The sequence below is a fragment of the Podarcis melisellensis genome (genome assembly GCF_964234715.1).
Source record: "Podarcis melisellensis genome assembly, chromosome: 1".
Taxonomy (NCBI): domain Eukaryota; kingdom Metazoa; phylum Chordata; class Lepidosauria; order Squamata; family Lacertidae; genus Podarcis; species Podarcis melisellensis.
In genome coordinates, this window is record NC_138528.1 from 46,011,314 (window position 1) to 46,031,809 (window position 20,496).

A 20,496-nucleotide genomic window follows, 5' to 3' on the forward strand; every position below is an offset into this window, starting at 1 on the left:
CCTAACCACGTCGACTCAAGAGGTAAATCCTATTGATATCCAATGGGACTTATTCCCGTGTGTGGAGCTAGAATCGCATCCTTAAACTTTTTTAATGTAAATCCTTAAAAAGACACCCTTTACTTTTCATTCCTAAATTTATATTTCAACCCCTTTGCTTTTTAGCGTCCATCAGGGGTGCGCAATCCTTCTGGAACCCCAAAACACAACCGCCTTAGTCCTCCAGTCGCTGAAGGAACAACTACGCATACTTCCCGCTCGGCTCTCTCGTTGCCGCTCTAGCCATTCGCTTCTCCTCATCTCCGAGGCTCGGCATCCTAGGCAACTTCTCTCTATGGTGCGGTGAGGTCATAGAATTGCGCCGGGGCGGATGCGACGCGCGGCGCTGAAACCATGGCGGCGGTGGACATACGAGGTAATGGAGACTGGATTCTTTTGCTTTACTGTATCTGCTTAGGCACCTTGTTTAAGGACAGGCCACTGACTCCCGGCTCCCTTCCCGCCCCGTGTGCCTCTATTTTGCCATCCATGTCCGCCAGGGCCCCTGAGGCAGATGCAGAAAGCAGGGTCGACAGGCGTCTGTCGTCTCCATAGGACTGGAAAGGAGGGAGTGGACGAAACCTTTGTGGGAGTCGCAGAATAAAAGTAATTCCAGTTATTTATTTATTTTTAAAGACTCAGTGGAATCAAGTGTCGTCGTTTTTTTAAATAAGACTCCCAATAAGTCCTGCGCCCAAAGACATTGTAACATTGCGCCGATCTGCGGCTGAGATTAGAAGCGATATTAGTGGCTTTGGGGCTTTTGAAATTATAAACATTATTCTGTTGTCGAGAGAGTAGACAAAAAAAGGAAAGGAAAGGAAAGGAAAGGAAAGACGCTAATAACATTACAACTCGGGATCACCTAATGAAATTGCCAGGAGGTTCAGGAGAAATTCAAAAGAATCAGGTCTTTCATAGCGAATAACGTGACTATTCCACACTGTGGCAATAGTCACCAGGTTCAGATGACTTCAAAAAAAGACTGAAACTGAATCAGAAAGGATTTCTGGGTTTGTACTCTTCTCAGTTTTATTTCATTACATGAGGACTATATATATCCTTGAGATTCTACCTAGAGTGGCATGTTGCCTGCAGTGTTATAAACTCAGATATATAAGTTAATTGCCGAATAGCACCTTAAACCTAGGTTATGGTTGCCGCAACAGAGTGTCTAGGTACCATTCCGCTCCGATGAGATTTATTGTTATTATTAATATCCATTTGCGACTAGTACGGGTCCAATTATGACCATGTGGAGATATCTGGATGCCAAGTTTGCAACTGACATCTCCATTTGACTGCCTCCCCTTTCTTACGCAGGTAATCAAAAGAGCTTATTTATTACATTTATATCCCACCTCCCCCCCCCGCCAAGGAATACATGGTTTCCCCTGCTCCTCAGTTAATACCTACAACAACCCTGTGAGGTAGGTTAAGAGGCTGTGACTGGCCCAAGGTCACCCAGTGAGCTTCATGACTGAGTGGGGCTTTGAACCCTGATCTCCCAGATCCTAGTCTAACACTCTAACCACAACACCACACTGGCTTCCTAGAGTGCTTCTGCTTTGGGGCAGGTATATAAATTAAGTAGGCAAACAAACATGGGGAAAGCAAAATGTCACTTAGAGAAGGATCTGAAATACTTTCCTTGAAGCTTGAATTTGTTTTTGTTCTGGATTTTTAAAAAGTGTTTTAGTGTGTTGTAAACTACTTTGAGATTTTTTTAAAAATATATAAAGCTGTATAGAAATGAATCATCATCATCTCCATGGGGGGCGGGGGATGGCACCTAGACATACCATTGTGGCAGTCGCAACTCGGGTTTAAGGTACCATTTGGCGATTAGCTTATGTATCTGATTTTCTAACACTGGGTGGGACACCAATGCGGTGGGATGGCATGTTCCCATTTTGCATCATTTTTTGTTATAAGAATAACCTGAAGTGCAGACAACTTTGAGGCATTAAGCTTAATGTTTATTTTTGAAATGATTAAAACTGAATTTCTGACACCTCAAAGAAGACGAGAATGATTACATTTGTACCTTGGAAGTCAAACAGAATCTTTTCCAGAAGTCTGTTCAACTTCCAAAATGACTGGAAACCAAGGTGCGGCTTCTGATTGGCTGCAGGAAGCTCCTGCATCCAGTCGGAAGCCATGGCAGACATTTGGGTTCCAAATAACATTTGCAAACCAGAAGATTCACTTCTGGATTTGAAGCGTTTGGGAGCCAAAACGTTCAACTTGCAAGGCGTTCCGGATCCAAGGTACGATTGTATTGATTACGATTTCTTAGTCATTTTGAGTTGGCTATACAGTGGTACCTCTGGATATGAACGGGATCCGTTCCGGAGCCCCGTTCACACCCTGAAGTAAATGTAAGATGCGACTGCGCATGCGCGGCTCACGTTTTTGCCGCCTCCATGCATGCGCGTGACGTCATTTTGAGCGTCTGCGCATACGCGAGTGACGAAATTCCGTTACTTCCGGGTCACCACGGAGCACAACCCGAAAATATTCATCCCGAAGCTACTTCAACCCAAGGTATGACTGTACAGTCATACCTCATGGTACGTTTGCTTCAGGTTGAGCGTTTACAGGTTGTATCCTGCGGCGACCCGGAAGTACTGAAAAGGGTTACTTCCAGGTTTCGGCGCTCGCGCATGCGCATATACGCAAAATGACATCATGCGCAGAAGCGGTGAATCATGACCCGCGTGTGTGCAGACGCGGGTTGCATTCTTTTCAGGTTGTGAACTGGCCTCCGAAATGGATCCCGTTGGCAACCAGAGGTACCACTGTAGTTACTTTAAGAAGTATTTAGAAATAGCAGCCAAAGCTAGTCTTTTCAAGTCATTCTGTTTGACACTGATTTTTGCAGGTGTCATGCTAATATGTTGCTGAACCTCTACTTCTGCGAAATCAGCATATGGCAGTGGCTTTGTGTCGTGCTGTATAGGTGGAGATTTTCCACTGCAGGCAGATTCCTACTTTATTAATTAATTTCACAGGAAAGGTTCCATTGTTTCCACTGATATTCCCTAATGTGGGAATGCTTTCCCCCGTCTTGTATTGCACTTGAAAATAAAGGAGTGACTTTTTGAAGTGTTCCTGTATTTTAGTTTGTACTACAGTGGTACCTCGGGTTACATACGCTTCAGGTTACATACGCTTCAGGTTACAGATTCCGCTAACCCAGAAATAGTGCTTCAGGCTAAGAACTTTGCTTCAGGATGAGAACAGAAATCGTGCTCCGGCGGCGCAGCAGCAGCAGGATTAGCTAAAGTGGTGCTTCAGGTTAAGAACAGTTTCAGGCTAAGTACATACCTCTGGAACGAATTAAGTACTTAACCCCCAGGTACCACTGTATGGGTAGAAGCCCACAGTGAACAGATATACTTAAAAAATATTGAGGATAGCTATTGCTGAATCTGTGGCATCTGTGGTTTCATTAATTCCCACATCTTAATCTGCTTTTATGAAAGAAGGTAAATTGCTGCATTGAGAGAAACCTTTCTCTATAGCAGTAGAATGGAGTAAGGCACATTTACATAATAATAAGACCATCTCTTTGCTTGCCTCTGCTTTATGCAAGAGTTTGAGCAGCACATTGTTGATGCAGCATATATATTATTCATAGCCCTATTTATGCTGCATTAATCATGGTTTCCTAGGCATCTAGATATGCTTTCTTTAAGATTGCTGAAAAAATGTAAAGTGGTACTTCGGTTTTCGAACGTCTCCGTTGACGAACATTTCGGTTTACGAACGCTGTACACCTGGAAGTAAATGCTTCAGTTTTCAAACACACCTCAGAAGTCGAACATGCCACACGGCTTCAGCTGAGTGCAAGATCCTGAGGCCTGGCTGTCAACTGTTGAGTCCTGAGCACCCACGCAACACGGAGGTGATATTTGGGCTTATTTGGTGACTGTGCAATCAATCTGTGCTCATCTCATCTCAGGAGCTCTCTTGCAACGAATTTGTTTTTGTGACTGTGCAATCAATCTGTGTTCACTCAAACTTCCTCTCCAGTCAGACATGCACCTTAGAATAGTTGCAGTGGAAGTCCTGGGTTTGCAAGTAGTATTGGTGGAAACATATTACTGTATGTTCCTGCATCATTTCTGACACTTCTGCATACCCTTTTATCTTGCACTATGGATACATTTCCTGCATTGGAAGCTGTGTTGGAAACTCCCATTGTTCTAGGTGCTTTTTGTGAAAAAGAATTTCATTAGAGCAAGCAGTTTCTGAGCTCTGGGTGCAGTACTGCACCTAATATTTCAGATGAAAACTGCACAGTGGAAGGAAAGAAGGACCTTTTTCTGCTTCCCCACTTGTAGACTACTCTCTGAAGACTGGAGAAGAGACCCTCTTAAGAATATTAGGAGGGCAGGCAGGGGAAGCATAGCTTTGTTTTTTGCAGCCTTCAGATGACACAATCTCTCACACTGATGAAGACTATTGCTATTGGAACTATACTTGTGCTAACCATTCATTTCCCTTTCTCCTCCAGATAACCTCTTGGGAATTTCCTGGGTTGATAGTGCTTGGATTCCAATATTAAACAGTGGAAGTGTGTTGGATTATTTCTCAGAGCGTAGCAACCCATTCTATGATCGAACGTGCAACAATGAAATGGTCAAAATGCAAAGGCTATCGCTGGATCACCTAAAGTAAGTTACTGCTAGACATTGGTAAAGTAATCCTATAAAACAGGAATAGGGAATGTTCAACCTACAGACCTGATTCATCCTAGCAGGTCTCCCTATTTGGTCCTATTTGTTTCAGGGACACCATGGCCAAGTGCTACAGCTCTCTTCATATATATGTTAGTTGGCATTGCCTGCGAGCCCTGATCTCAAGCAGTTTCCAGTTTCCTGACAACCAACTGGCTGATGCGTGATTGGAAACTGCTGTGTGAAGCATTTTGCTAGCTCTTTGCTTGGAGTGTGAGAAATGATGGCAAAGCTCCTAGTGCAGCTCTTTCCAAGTGCCCGACAGCCACCTGGTTGTCACGTGCTTTGGAAGCAGTATGCAAGGGACTTAAACACCCACCAGTCACCTGATGTAGTTATGACACCACATGGTTGACAGAAGGATAGTCCAGCCCACCTTTCACAACTGGCCCGCTGGAGTGGGGAAAGAGGAGGGTCTGGGCTGTTGAGACTAAAATTTTCCTCCTGCAGTTATAAAACAAGGTTTAGAATGGTAGTTGTCACCTGTGAAAAGTAAACACTACCAGCAATTGAAGTACTAAAGCCAGAGATGATAGAACTTTCCCCCTCTCTTTGTCCCTATTTTTCCTATTTTTTTCACCCAATTTGTCTTATGCTATGGATGAAATATGGGTTCAATGATTCTGGCTTATGTAAGATTAGAGAAATGCCTGTTAACTGGTGGTCTACTGAAAGTTTCTTATTCTGTTTTGAAATGGTAGATGTTGAATGACTAGGATACTGTGTGTCAAAAGTGATTAAAGCATTTACATTTGTAATCTATTTTGTTCCATGCATATGAGAAATTGACAACCTTTCTGTTGATTATAGAAAGCTCTGCAACATCCTATGGTGCTGTGGGTTAAACCACAGAGCCTAGGGCTTGCAGATCAGAAGATCGGCTGTTTGAATCCCCGCGACGGGGTGAGCTCCTGTTGCTCGGTCCCTGCTCCTGCCAACCTAGCAGTTCTGAAGCACGAAGTGCAAGTAGATAAATAGGTACCGCTCCGGCGGTAAGGTAAATGGTGTTTCCGTGCGCTGCTCTGGTTCACCAGAAGCGGCTTAGTCATGCTGGCCACATGACCCGGAAGCTGTACACTGGCTCCCTAGGCCAGTTAAGCGAGATGAGCGCCGCAACCCCAGTCATCCGCGACCGGACCTAACGGTCAGGGGTCCCTTTACCTATGGTGATGTTAAGCTATCGGTGAATTTGGTGGGAGTCCAGCTGGTGACAAATTTATTAAGGACAGCAGTATGAAACCCGATAGATTTAGAGCAAATAGATCCTTCAGGTGACTGTCAGAAAATTACTAGGATCTAGGACAAGTTATTACATGATTTGGTCCAAGAGGGGCACACTTGGAAGTGTGCACTAGATGACCCTTTGGGTCTCTCCTAATTCTGTAATACTATGATTCTGTAGGTGTGATCAGTCAGCGGGAGACTTGTACTTTCAGTTGGCTTCTTTAGCCTCTACAATAAATAGTAGTCTTATCTCCTTGTTCAGTCTTGTCTTTATTCTTTCAGTCAAATGGTTGGAGTGGAATATATCCTTTTACATGCACAAGAGCCAATTCTCTTCATTATTCGTAAGCAGCAAAGACAGAGTCCGACGCATGGTAAGGATTTGCACAGTATTTTGTGGAGGACAAGATGGAAACAAATAACAAAAAAAGAAAAAAGGATGGGTACGTTGCTTCCCTGTGCAGATGCAGTGCTCACATACAGAGGAATCTTCACAGGGCTAAGCAAATCTATGTTCTCCAACCTCCCCTCAGTGCACATACAGGAAGTGATTTGCTGTTTTTGAAGAACAAGAGGTCTCTGCATATCCCCATCCAGGCTTTCTGTTCTGCTTGATCAAGTGAAGCTCTCATATCTTGAGCAAATGGGGAGGAATCTGGGCATACAGAAGGTGCATATTCCACCTCCAGTTCCTCATATCAGCTTGTGGCTTTTTTGGGGGGCAGGGGGATGGACAGAAATGAGAATCCTGTGCCCACACAGGAAAGGATCATAGCCTATGCATACTTCCGAATGCTCCGCCTGCTTTTGTTTTCCTGTTCACAGAAGCATAGGTAGAAATGTTAGCTCCCACAATTCATGTTGCGGTTACATTTTCTTCCTGAATTTTGCTTTATGGTCTAATTTCCTTTTTGAAATAGTAAAGGAATGCCCTCTTGTGGCAAAAGGCAAATAGTGCTGGTAAAAACATGCCTATTTGCAGTATTATGTTTTTAGCAGTGTTGATGGCTTGTTATAACTATGCATTGCTTGTCATGTTTAACCTCTGTATGTAAAGAGGAGTAATTCCTCCCCACTGAGCAATAAGCCACTGTATAGTCAATCTTAACAACAAAACCTGCAGTATATAACTCAATATATAATTATAAATAAAAACCAGGTGATGTGACAACAAACAGAACAACTTCTGAATGCAGTTGTAAAATATCATTAATAATTTTTGGAAGAGTAAGTTCTCTTTCACTAATGCATTAGAGTTCTTTGAGCGTGTCAGCAAGCATATAGATAGATGTGATCCAGTTGACACAGTGCATTTGGACTTTCAAAACGTTTTAACAAAATACCTCACCAAAGACTCCTGAGTAGCTTAGCTCCCATGAAATAAGAGGAAAGGACTTCTTGTGGATCAGGAATTGGTTAAGGTGCAGGAAGCAGAGAAGAATGGACAGTTCTCTGAATGAAGACATCTAGAAAGTAGAGTCCCCAAGGATCAGTATTGGAATCTAAACTTCTTAAGTTGTTTATGAATGACCCAGATTTAGGGTGAGGCCAGGTTGCTGATGGTACAAAACAGCTTAAGGTCATTAAAACAAAAAGGGAATTCAGAGAGCTCCAAAAGGACCTCTCCAAGCTGAGCGAATGGGCAGTAAAATGGCAAATGCATTTCAGTGTAAACAAGTGCAGCCTGGAGAGCAGTACAGCAGCAATTTCCCATCTCATATACTGTGACTGAGTGAAAGTAAAAGCCAGATATAAAATAACATTAAAATTCATTTTACAAGTGCACACTCTCAGATATAAACAAACCTGAAGGTCTGTAGTCTGCAGGGATAAGATCCAGACACAGATGCAGGTTTCTTTTCCTTTTCCTAGTGAACATTTGCATGTTTCATTTAAAGACTCCCCAGGTGCTCAGAAAAATGTAAGAAAAGTAACAGGATTTTTTTTTAAAAAAAACTTACAATAAGGACTACATGCACACAAAGCAGTCCTGTAGGAACATAATGTTTGAAACCATTAAGCAGTCATTTCATTTTTTTCTATAGTTTTACAGCTTGTACCTTCTGTTTAAAAATTCTCTTAGGGCAGGGAATAGTGCAATCGCATAATAAAAGAAATAATAAAAATACCCATAAGTAACAAGGATAAAAGAACAAAAGCAAAATGCAGCATGGCAATATTGCCAAGAGCAGACTAAAAAAAGTAGATTTTTTAAAGGTCTAGGGAAAATAAAAAGGTATTTTAATAAAAAGGTAAAGGCATGAAAAGACACCATGTATCTTCACCATGTAGGAGATCTTGGAGACAATATTAACATGGACGGGTATGTGATGAAAGCATAGCAGGGGGCTACCGTAGGTGGATGTTTTCCCTTTTAAAAAATGGGAGGGACACACACACTAAACACAGGGAGGAATACTCCTCTCCCTTGTTCTCGATATACAGCTCAGGTTGAGGCTTGCCTGTACAGTCGTACCTTGTTTTGCAATCAGGATCCATTCCGGAGGCTCTGCCGCTAGCCAAAAAGATGCAAGGCAAAGCGCCGTGCCTGCGCACGTGCACAGAGCAGTTTGCACTTCTGTGCATGCGCAAAGTGTGATTTAGTGCTTCTGCGCATGCGCAAGCTGCAAACCCAGCAGTAACCCGTTCCGGTAATTCTGGGTTTGCCATGGACGTTTGCCAGAATGGACGCTAGACGAGGCGGACATTCATGGAGGTATTACTGTACAGTCTCAAAATGTTTTCTTTCCCATGTTATTTTGCTCAAGTGTTGGGCTGGCAATAAAGCATGAGGATAAAGGCATTCAATCCCGTCCCGTCCCCGCCCCCCTGGCTTTCTTCATGTTTTAATCATGGGTTGAGATTTGCTCTAACCATTGAGTTTTTCTCCCCAATACTTGCTTCAAAAGTAAAAAAAGTGGAAGAAGACTGAGCCCCCACAAACTGAGCCCTACTGGGCCATGTGTGTGTGATCCACATATGAGAGAAATTAGGCACTCTGCTTGATTTTGGATAGTAGGTTTGAATGTCCCATGACCGATGTACCAAATACACTTGCAATGACAGTTGTTCATCTAGTGTTTTGGTAGCTGGACTAATGTTGTGCTTTACTTTTATAGTTACCCCACTGGCTGATTATTATATTATTGCTGGAGTGATTTATCAGGCCCCTGACTTGGGGTCAGTTGTAAACTCCAGAGTGGTAAGTCTCTGTCCTGTATTCTTATAATGAAGGTATTAGCAATGCAAGTGCTTTGGGATTTTTTCCCCTTGTTTGTCCTCAGGTTTGGGGGCAAAATGTGTGAAAAAAGGATCTCCACCTTTTGTGAAAAATGTATGTGTTGTAGGAAGTAAGAAGATTTACCGTTGTTCTGGACTGTTGACTTTTGAATGGTGTCTTGTTCTTAAGTTTAAGGTTGAATATGCCCTGTATCAGAATAGGTTCCCCCCCCTTAGAGGGAGTGTTCCCAAAGTGGGGTACCACATCTCAGAAGGCCCCCTCAATGGTTACCAACTACCTAACTTCAGAAGATGGAGATATTTGATCCCTGAAGATGTATATGTAGTAGAGAAATTACTTCTGAGCATGTGCAGACTACCTTGCATTTACTCCATGTGTTCCCACCTCCTAAGTGAAAGATCTGGCTCAATGGTATTATTCAATCCCCCTCCCAATCTTCCAGCCTCTGTGCATGAAGGTACAGGGAGATTCCACCCCAAACTCAGAGTACTGGACTACCTATGTATAATGGCATTTATTTTGTGAGTTGGCTGGCTAAAATATAGCACAATGTGGGAAATCATGTATCTTGTTACAAACTTATTTTTTTCAAGCTCAGTGCAGTACATGGAATCCAGTCAGCTTTTGAAGAAGCCATGTCCTACTGCCGCTATCACCCTTCGAAAGGCTATTGGTGGCATTTCAAAGATCAAGAGGAACGAGGTAGCATTCTAGGCTTTAAAATACATGCTCTTTCTCCTTTGATAGAAATTGTGGGCTTGGGCTTGGTGTGTTGACTTCTCTGAAATGCCTGTCTGTTCTGCTGGTTTATAAATGAATGAATGTACCACAGGAGTTGGAAAGAGTTAAAACATTCCAGAAAAGTAATGGTGTCAACACAGTGTCATTTTAGGTGTCTGGACATCTAGGATGGGGCACTGTTGGTGGAAGTGAAAGCTTACATTAATTTAATTCTGCAGGGATACCAAATCAATTGAAGGAGCTTAGGGAAGATATAAAGTAAGCAGAAGGGAGAAACCTTTCTGGAAAGTTGTAGAAAATTAAATGTTAACTTCTGCTGCAAAACTAACAAACAAAGGAAGGCAAGAAGCTTTATTTTGTAAATGAAGAATGGACAGATAAAAGAAAGTTAAAAGTTTATGTTCTGATGGGATGCTTCATTATAATCTCTAAATTATTTTCAGATAAAGCCAAACCCAAAGCCAAAAAAAAGGAAGAACCAAGCTCCATTTTCCAGAGACAACGTGTAGATGCATTACTCCTAGATCTGAGGCAAAAATTTCCCCCGAAGTTTGTGCAGGTATTAGTTGGGCTAACACTTTAACTGATAATACAGTGGTACCTCCGGTTACAAACACCTTGGGTTACAAATACTTCGGGTTACAGACTCCGCTAACCTGGAAGTAGTACCTCGGGTTAAGAACTTTGCCTCAGGATGAGAACAAAAATTGTGCGCTGGTGGCAGCAGGAGGCCCCATTAGCTAAAGTGGTACCTCAGGTTAAGAACTGTTTCAGGTTAAGAATGGACCTCCGGAACGAATTAAGTTCGTAACCAGAGGTACCACTGTACATCAATTGGATGTATTAAGGTTATGTACTGTAGGTGTTAGAGCTGTCATTCAAGCCTAAAGGTTGGCATCTGTTATGGTTGGCATCTTCAGCCTATTTATTTATTGAATTTATATACTGCCCTATACCTGGGGGCATCTCGTTAGCTGGTTTCATATGTTACTTGATTTTTTAAAGTGTGATTATTAAAAGTGATATAACTTGATTTTCCTGTGCAAAAATGTAATTTGGAAATCTCTTGTGTAATGAAAGCCATTGCACAAGGCTATAGATTTGGCTTCTGCAAGATTAAGTTCTGCCTCAAAAACCTATTATTTGAGAGTGTCAACAAGCATATACATAGACAGAAGTTGTCTAATTGACATGCTGTACTTGATTTTTTTTAATTAAGAAAATCAACTAAATGTTTTTTTATATAGGGCAGCAGTTCTTAGTAGGACAATAGCAAGATCATGCCAAAGCCAGATGCATGTATTTTTTTTATTAGTGACTGTTTTTCTTTTTCCTCTTCACAGCAAAAGTCTGGAGAAAAACCCATTCCAGGTGAGAATTCAGTCATTGTTTTTAAACAACCAAATCCAAAGACATTGCAGTTTTCTTTTCAGCTGAGGCTTATGAGAATATTGCCACTATCTAAGGTCATGTTCACTATAGAGAATGAGTGGGGGAAGATAGAGTGAGATCCCCTGTGCTGGGACCCTAAAAAATCACCACTTTATTTATAAACATTCTGGGTGCAGGAAACTATGATACTCCAGTATGAATAGAAAATCTGAATGCAGCAATTCAAGTTACTGCTTTATTCTGGCAGTTTTGCATTGGAAAACAATCTTACAGAAGAATCAGATATATAAAGTTGTTAGAATTAGATTTTCTTGGTTTTATTTTTCCAGTGGATCAGATCAAGAAGGAGCCAGAGCCAACCCCTGAAGCTACAAAACAAGAGGAGAAGGACACGGCTAAGATCACCCAACAGAGCACCAGCACCAAAGGACCGCCAGAGAAACGGATGAGACTGCAATGACAGAAGGGAAGATTATACTCTTGGACTGCAATACAGCAAGGAAAGGAATGACAACTGTGTGGTGGACTTTTGACATTTCAAGGCCTTTCCCCTATTTTAATATTGAAGACTGTATTTCATCTAGTGTACCTAACCCCCAGTGTCATGTCTTTGGCTAGAAACCTGTCCTCTTTTAATAAGCTTAGACCTTGGGAAAAGATGCTTCAGGAAAGACCATCAAGAAAAAACAAATGCAAAACTAGCTAATTCCTTAATAATAATAATAATAAATAAATTCCTTGATCATTATCTTCCTTTTACCCCTCTTTTTTACATGTATTACAGAATAACAAATGTGTGGCAGGATTATGTGAAGAAATGAGCAAGTTATGCTTTGGGCTTTGAAGAAAGGTGTTGGCAGTAGATGAAAATATTTTCAAAACTGTTTTACAGAATCCATATAATTGGAAGTGAAATGTAGGCTGAAATTTCAAAATTTTCTTGGTAACTATTTCAGTAAATAACATAATTGGAACAATCACTCTCTTTATAAGCTTTTGAGTCCATAATGCTTTATATATCGATAAAGTTTTACCTTTGTTAATTTTTCGTAACTGTACAGTGTAATGTTGAAATAAACTCAGGTACTCTGGTTTTTGAACATATATATATTGTATTTACTCCTGACTCTACCCCATATTATCCTCTAATTAAAGTTGGTGAGAGAATAAGTTGCATTTAACATCTTGGCCACATAATGAACTTATCATATTGTATTTGCCTTTTGTAATTTGACCTGTTTATTATGGTTAATGTCAGGGCAAGAAATAATATATAAGAAGTTGAGCCTTTTATGTAATTAGCATTGCCCCAGATACTGTATTTTTCGCTCCATAAGACACACTTTTTTCCTCCTAAAAAGTAAGGGGAAATGTCTATGCGTCTTATGGAGCAAATGTGTGGTCCCTGGAGCTGAATCACCTGAGTGCAGTGTGCGCCGTTGCCACACCCACCTGGGTTGCCGACAGCCTCTCCTTTCCCCTGGGAAGGTTTGGGAGTGGTGGGCAAGCTGTGCGCTGTTGCCCCACACTCCTGGGCTGCTCTCTTTGAGAGAAGCTTTGCCAATGGACTCCCCTTTCCCCTGATGGCTCTGGGAATGTTGGCCAGAGGATGGCGAGAAGAGGCAGCTCCCGGATGAGGGGAGGGGAAGAGAACGGAGAGGAGGGGGACCAAGAAGCGGGAAAGGAGGTAGGTTGCCGTGAGTGGAGAGTCATGGTAGAGTTCAAAGGAGAGGCATCAACGAAGGGGAGAAATTGCAGATGTCGGCTGAGGAGTTTGGGCAAAAGGGATAGAGAGGAGGCTGGAAAAGGGGCCTGTGCTGCTTGGGGAGGGAGAGAAGAAAGTGGGGAGAAGGAAAGCCTCCCAAGCCTCCGCGGGAGGAGAGCGATCCCTGCAGAGGCTTAGGATGGAAGCTGTGGCCCACCAACCATATGGCTGACGGGCACGCAGCTTCCCTCCCAAGCCTCTGAGGGGATCGCTCTCCTCCTGAGGAGGCTGTGATTCAGAATATTTTTTTATTGTTTTCCTCTAGAAACTAGGTGCGTCTTATGGTCAGGTGTGTCTTATGGAGTGAAAAATATGGTAATAGGAAGATGGAGTATGAAGAATTACTGGTGAGCTCCTTTTAAGTCAAATGGTGTTCTGATGAAGCCACAAACATCAAGTTGTCCAAATTAATGTTGCCGGCCCTCGTTCTACTGCACAGTATTGATAGCTGCCTGGTTATGCAAATAGGACAAAGACAGTGATCAAAGCAGGTGGCATCTCTAGATGTGCTGTACTACCTTACTGGTGGGACAATTTTTACTAGACAAAAAGTCAGGATAAATTTCTGCTACCTGCCTGCTGCATATCATAGAATTGTAGAGTTGGAAGGGACCACAAGGGTTATCTAGTCCAACCCCCTGCAATGCAAGAATCTCAGCTAAACCATCCTACAATCCTTGGATAAACATCCCGTTGGCTTTCAAAGAAGGAAAAACAGGTTCCATCTTCCAAAGTAGGTGTGCCATCACCTTAATCCAAGGAGATTGGTGAGTTCATGTGTAACATTTGAAACTTTACATTATCTGGAATTTGCTGCTATTGCTACTACTAAGCATGACATGCTAGGTGTCATATATATAGGAAAAAGTCCAAAGAGTCATTCCCACATACATACTTCTGAATAAACTTGGCAGCCATGGAACAGGAGGACAGATTTTCTTCTGGACTGGTAAAATGTTGAAGAACAGGAAAGGTTTCACAAAAAAATGAAACCCCACCCCCAAAAGGATCCTTATTAGAACTGGTGCTATTTAGTTTTCCAAGTTATCTACAATCAGGTGAGCAGTAGGTAGCCAGGCTTGCAGATGACACCAAAGTACAGAGAATGGTGAAAACCAGATTGTAAATGTTTGAGACAATGCCAGGCTGTCTGTGGGTGGGGTGGAGGGTGAGAGGGAAGAGAAATGTGGTTATGGCATTGGAGGAAATCCCTTCTCTCCTTGTCCTTTCTCAACTTGGAAAACAAACAGGCAATTTGAGCACCTTTTAGATTGAAACTGAAGCTAAGCAGCTGGTCAGGAAAGCAGAGCTTATTTTGAAAATAACCAAAGCCTTTTGAGCTAGAAACTGGAAAGTGTTCAATGTGCTTTTTTATATGATAGGGCAGCTAAAATTACATATTAAAACAATTGCCAGAGCAGTAGCTGTGTTAGCAAAAGCAATGAAGAGGGGTTTGGGCATCTTAAAGACTAACACATTTTAAGTGTTCAGCGCATCTCACATGGATGTAAAGAAGAGCACAGTTTAAATGGCTATAAATGATCAGAAAAAAATAGGTGCACCATATTCTGGAATAAGAAAGTGGGTAGATGGCTGACTGTATCTTCTCCTAATTTTCCTGAATTGTTCCGTTTCAGAGATTATCAAAATCTAACTTTCATAGACTGTTAATAGGGAGGTATGAACCTTGTGAGGAGGGAATGAGGAACCTGTTGCCCTCCAGATCTTGCTGGACTGCAATTCCCATTACTCCCTACCAACGCAAACACTGATCAAGGAAGATGGGGGCTGCAATGAAACAACAGTTGCGAGTCCCAGGATCCCCCATGCCTGCAGGCTATTCTTATGATCGTACCCCACAATTGAAATATTTAACTCTACATCCTCTTTGTCCCTCTCTCCTTTTTAGACTCACGATAACACCGAGAGGTAGATGGGTACAGCGCGCGCAAGTGGTTCAGGGGCACTTCCAGCCGCTTCTCTCACGCAAGCATCCTTTCCCTCACACCTTGTCACCCGCCGCGCCGTCGAGAAAGGTAAGCGAGGAGCGAGATGCTCCCCGACCTCGAAGGCGACGGCGTTGCTCTAGCCGTCCAAGATGCTTTCCTCAGCGAAGGGCGCCTGCACACTTGTCGCCGGCGGGAGGCTTCTGGGCGGCCAGGCGAGGTTCCTTTCGCTAACCGTTTCTCCACCCAGGAGCTTAAATCTGTCATGCCCGCCGCCTTGGGAGCCGTTTGGACCCCGGCGGATTACACGCTTCCATTGGCGGCAAAATCACGGCTCCTCCTCCTCAGAGGCGACGACGCTGTTCGAGGAAAGGGCCAGAGGCGCCCTCGTGGGTTGCACCGCCTTCTTGGACCGTCGGCTCCGTGTGCTTCGCCGCCCTCTCGGTTCATGCAGGCGCCACAGAGAGACTTTTGTTATTTTTCGCGCCCACACCCTAAACCCCTGAGGAGAAGGCGGAGAAACGAGGCGCGGGGAGCTTGTTCTTGGCACGGGAAAGCAGCGCGCGCGGGACAAAAAGCACCTGCTGAATTCCTCTCAGGGGAGCCTCGAGGGAGAGCGGCGCGGCGGCGGGAGAAGGGCGGCGGCGAGACCGCAAAATCAGGCCGAGCGCCCCGCCTGGAGGGGAAAAGCCAGGTAAGCCACTGTTTTGTTCTGGAACGGCGTCGTTTTCCCGGCCCCCCCGCCGCCGCCGCGGCTCCCGCGCTCGCCCCTCCCCTCGGGCCGCTCAGTTCCACGGTTGCTGGAGCGCCGGGCGGAGGACACCACCGATGGCTGCTCTCCTCCCCGCAGGGCAGCGGTGGCGCCGGTGGCGTCGGCGGCAGCAGCGGAGGAGCCTCGTCCTTCTTCTTCCCACTCCCTGCCTGGCTGCCGCCTTCCCGCGTGAGGCGAGGCCCTCCGGCCGCCCCCCGGCCCGCGCGCGAGGGGAGATATGGGGCCGGGCGGCGCCGGCGGGGGACTGGCGTGGCTGCTGCTGGCCTCGGGCGTCTTCCTGAGCCAGGCCTCGAGCCAGGCGCCGCCTCAGGGCTTCCGATACGTCTCCTACGAGGTGATCATCCCGAGGAGGATGGCGCCGCGTCGCGGGCGGGAGCCCCAAGACCTCACGTACCTCGTGGAGCTGCAGGGGAAGGGCCGCGTGGTGCACCTCCGGCAGAAGAGAGGCTTCGTGCCTCAGCACTTCCCGGTGTTCACCTACGGCAAGGAGGGAGACCTCCAGGCGGACTACCCTTTCGTCAGGGACGATTGCTTCTACCACGGGTTTGTGCAAGGCCAGCCCTCCTCTCTGGTCGCGGTCAGCACATGCTCAGGAGGCCTTAGGGGCCTCCTGCAGGTGGAAAACAAGACGTACGAAATCGAGCCGGTCCAGGCACCCACGAACTTTCAACATGTGGTTTATCGGCTGGAAGAAAAGGAAGGCGCCGTCCGCATGAGGTGCGGGCTCACTAAGGGAGATCAAAATCTCCAGGAGGCCACGATCCAGATCCCAGAGAATGTAGAGCTCAAAAGTTCCCAGGGAGCACTCTGGCAGACACATGCCAGATATGTGAAGGTTGCAGTTGTAGTGGAACATGAGCTGTTTGTCCATACTGGCAGAAATGAAAGTCTTGCTGCTAGAGAAGTACTGGATATTGTCCATATTGCAGATTCACTCTATAAGCCTCTTGGGATTCATGTAGTCCTAGTTGGACTGGAAATATGGTCACAAAAGAACCTCATGGCAATTGCTAAAAGTTTAGATGAACTGCTTGATGTTTTTAATACTTGGAGAAAAACGACCCTCATCCACCATCTAAGGCATGATGTTGGCCACTTATTTGTATATAAGCATTTTGGAGATAAGCTTGGATTATCATTTGTGGGAACAGTGTGTGATCCCATTTGGGCATCTGCTGTCGAGGCATTTATTACTTCTAGTTTGTTCTCATTCACTATAACTTTTGCTCATCAGTTGGGCCATAACCTTGGCATGCAACATGATGAGAAATACTGCACTTGTAGTCAGCATTCTTGCATTATGGCTTCATTACAGAGCAACACAAGTCAGTTTAGCAATTGCAGTTTTGATAGTTATTCTACCCTAATGAATAGTGGTAGGAAACAATGTCTGTTAATTCCACCAGAGCATGAGAAACTGTATGAGCTCGAAAACTGCGGAAACAAGGTGGTAGAGAGCGGAGAACAGTGTGATTGCGGTTCAGAATTTCATTGTGAATTGGATGCATGTTGCCAGTCGAATTGTATGTTGCGGTCAGGAGCCACTTGTGCTTCTGGAACATGCTGTGCCAACTGTCAGTTTCTTCCAGCTGGAACAGTTTGTAGAGAAAGGACTGACATCTGTGATCTTCCTGAATACTGCACTGGGATTTCAGAGTGGTGTCCTGAAGATGTTTATGTGCAAGATGGAGCTCCATGCTATGATGGTGCCTATTGCTATCACGGGAAATGCTCTACTCACATTCAACAGTGCAAAATGATATTTGGCAAACAAGCAACGGTTGCCCCACTAGATTGCTTCAAAGAAATAAATACGCGAGGTGACCGCTTTGGCAATTGTGGCATTATTCCTGGTGATGTTTATAAGAAATGTGAAACAAGTAGTATCTTGTGTGGAAGAGTCCAGTGCATAAATATCGATAAAGTTTCCAATCTGAATGAGCATAACACCATAATACAAACTCCTGTTAACAACAACTTGTGCTGGGGTACATACTACCCAAGTGGAATGGGCATAGCTGATATTGGAGCAGTGAGAGATGGCACACAATGCGGTGATGGCATGATATGTATTAATAGGTATTGTATCAAGGTATCCCTTCTGAACTATGACTGTAATCAAACAAAGTGCCACAACAGAGGAATGTGCAACTCTCATAAAAATTGTCATTGTGACTATGGTTGGGCCCCTCCATATTGTCTAAATGAAGGTTATGGTGGCAGCATTGACAGTGGACCCCCTCCACCTAAGAGTGGCAATTTAGGTATGACTATAAGCATTGTAATAGTTATTTTTACTGTTGTTATTGGAGCTGGGGTTGGAATCATATAAGGAATTTCACTGATAGAAGGGTTGAAATTACTTACTGTATATTACTCATTGAAGTGTCAGACTCCAGTAAGCTCTCAAAAGACAGCAAGTCCTAAAGTGTCTAATCTGACATTGCAAACACTTAGGAGATGTTGAGCTTATAATGGATTTCACTCAGTACATTATGCTGCAAATAATGTATTTTGTTGCTTGTAAAACAAGTCTGGCCTCTCATAGTAATTTAAAAATCTGACTTGCTATTAATTTTCTAGGCTCATCAGCTTATGAAAATACTTGGGCACCTAGATAGTAATGTTTGAGGATGACTTCCCATGGGGCCTGTTGTAACATAATTACTGTGGAGTATCACATAAACAGAGCACTCTAGTGTGGGTTGGGGCTGACCAGGGCCTGTTTAAATAGTTTAAATGATCTTATTTGTAGGTCATGTGGAGGTAATGCAAATTGTTCATTAGGGAAATAAATTGAAACCTGACCAATTATTCTAATTGGCACCTGTGGTTTTTAAAAACAATGTACCTCTGCTCTCTGAATGGAGAAACTGAAGTTCCATGTTCTTGTTGAAGGCCAAGCATATCAGTAGTTAATTTCCAAAACAAAATGTTGGGTCCACAAGAAAGCTCATGTAACGATTTATGCATGCATTTAATAACATTCCATTGGAAGTGGACATTTACAAAGTTTGCTCAAAGAATTAAACTGGACAGTGTTTTACAGTTGCATCTTCAAGCAAATTATGTATATGCCCATTCTAATAAAATATATTCAAGCCCACAAGAATCTTTCTAAATGCCATTTTGTGGAGGCAAAAGCATACAGTGAAACTAACTTTTGTACGCTGTAAATTAGACAGGATTGGAAGCTTGGAAAAAAATTGAAGTAGCAAGAGAATGCCATCCAGAGACAAACTTAGAAAGATGATACATTCAAAAAGAATTATGAACAATTCTTTTAACTGCAATAATGACAATACAATTGGTTTCTTCACACATCTGAAATGCCTTTAGGAATGAGGTAAAACATCTGACAATTGCACATTCACGAACCTCTTACTCAAGATTTGTGTAGCTCTTTAAATGATATTTAATCATGTGTTAAGTGTGTTGGGAACTGCAGTATCCATTAGTAGTATAACTGACACACTGCTGCTCTATACATAACTCCAGTATGTTATGACTATTCATAAGCTGCCTCACAAGAATAAATGTAAACTCATGCTTTTGATTTGCAATGGCATACAATATAAATTCTGGGAGATTTCATGTATGGTTTTTGCAGAACACAAAAGTGCAAGCCAGCAGAGCTATGTGGTATATGTTCTATAGCAGTATTGTATGCCCTTTGAACAATCAAACATCTGGGGTGAAAACATTATTTATGGGCCTGTGTAATGTAAGAAAATTGCTCTAGTGAAACTGGTTCAATTAAATACAAATTTTGCCTTTCTGTCTCAGTCTGTCTTGCATTCTAATTTAACCGAAAGCATTCGTCTTTGACTTCCTTCTCACAAACCCTTCATCAGGATTGCATTGTTTAACACTTGGATATTTCCTGGAAGAATCAGTTTACAGTTCTTAACAGTGATACTTGCTCAGAACAGAGTTTATATATATATATATATATATATATATATATATATATATATATCCCATCTTTCGTAATTTATCCTTATCATATTGTACAATATACTGTTTTGAATGCCCTTTACTGATGTACAACCATGAAAACTATTGCTTAGAAATTATTTCAGATTACTTAATAAAAATATTTTATGTAAAAGTATTTTTATTTATTACATTTGTATCTCACCTTTCATCCATGGACCTCGAATAAGCATACATAGATCTCATTTCCCCCCTCACAATAGCCTGTGAGGTAGGTAATAGCATCTGGTCTCAGATAGATCTTGGTGACTGTCCCTGCTAATTTCATGGCAGCATGGGAATTTTAACGTAGGTTTCCCTGGTGCTAGTTAAACACTCTGCAATAGTGATGTCTTCATAAAAAGGTGTATATCAGCTTTTCATCAAGAGAACACCAATTTGTTTTGGTATTGTGATTGGTTTTATGAATGCAAATCATTCCTGGAACAGTATAGTTGTCTACAATTACAGCTAATTTTTGCCTTTTATTCAAAGTAATAATAGCCTCTAGACATAAATTACTGTAGATTATTTGGTAGTCATGCCTTCTGCAGCCAGTGCAATATTTTTTATTGGGACACCTCAAGGAATTTAATGAGAGCAAAGCAGATGATATCTATGAAAGTGACAGTTTGAAACACATACAGTGTTAGAGT

At 43.0% G+C, this 20,496-nt stretch overlaps 2 protein-coding genes and 1 pseudogene across 4 annotated transcripts in view; all 3 read left to right on the forward strand.

The window, feature by feature from the left end:
• The first annotated feature begins 266 nt into the window (after positions 1 to 266).
• On the forward strand, positions 267 to 11,922 carry MED6 (mediator complex subunit 6). 2 transcript variants are annotated; one of them, XM_081890652.1, is made up of 8 exons: positions 267 to 415; positions 4,562 to 4,721; positions 6,291 to 6,382; positions 9,128 to 9,210; positions 9,843 to 9,951; positions 10,434 to 10,549; positions 11,334 to 11,361; positions 11,712 to 11,922. In XM_081890652.1, the coding sequence occupies exons 1-8, from the start codon at positions 394 to 396 to the stop codon at positions 11,840 to 11,842; spliced, it is 741 nt and encodes a 246-aa protein (XP_081746778.1). In that variant the 5' UTR covers positions 267 to 393; the 3' UTR covers positions 11,843 to 11,922. The 2 variants fall into 2 exon arrangements, with proteins under 2 accessions (XP_081746778.1, XP_081746779.1); XM_081890653.1 differs by lacking the exon at positions 267 to 415 and adding an exon at positions 445 to 645.
• A 2,710-nt stretch (positions 11,923 to 14,632) lies between these two features.
• The window catches only part of LOC309357736 (disintegrin and metalloproteinase domain-containing protein 20-like), a 35,588-nt gene continuing 29,724 nt past the window's right edge, over positions 14,633 to 20,496 (forward strand). The window contains exon 1 of the mRNA XM_081890093.1: positions 14,633 to 15,787. The gene's annotated coding sequence lies outside the window, so the exon portion shown is untranslated. The remainder of the gene's footprint in view (positions 15,788 to 20,496) is intronic.
• LOC309357765 (disintegrin and metalloproteinase domain-containing protein 20 pseudogene) lies at positions 15,794 to 19,643 on the forward strand (annotated as a pseudogene). The gene has a single exon. The product of its transcript is annotated as a disintegrin and metalloproteinase domain-containing protein 20 pseudogene (transcript).

Bases quoted from the DNA above. Each gene is read 5' to 3' on its own strand.
- MED6 (XM_081890652.1), top strand. From the start codon at position 394: ATGGCGGCGGTGGACATACGAG. The intron at 4,722-6,290 runs GTAAGTTACTGC...TTATTCTTTCAG, and splicing joins CTATCGCTGGATCACCTAAA to TCAAATGGTTGGAGTGGAAT. The intron at 9,211-9,842 runs GTAAGTCTCTGT...ATTTTTTTCAAG, and splicing joins CAGTTGTAAACTCCAGAGTG to CTCAGTGCAGTACATGGAAT.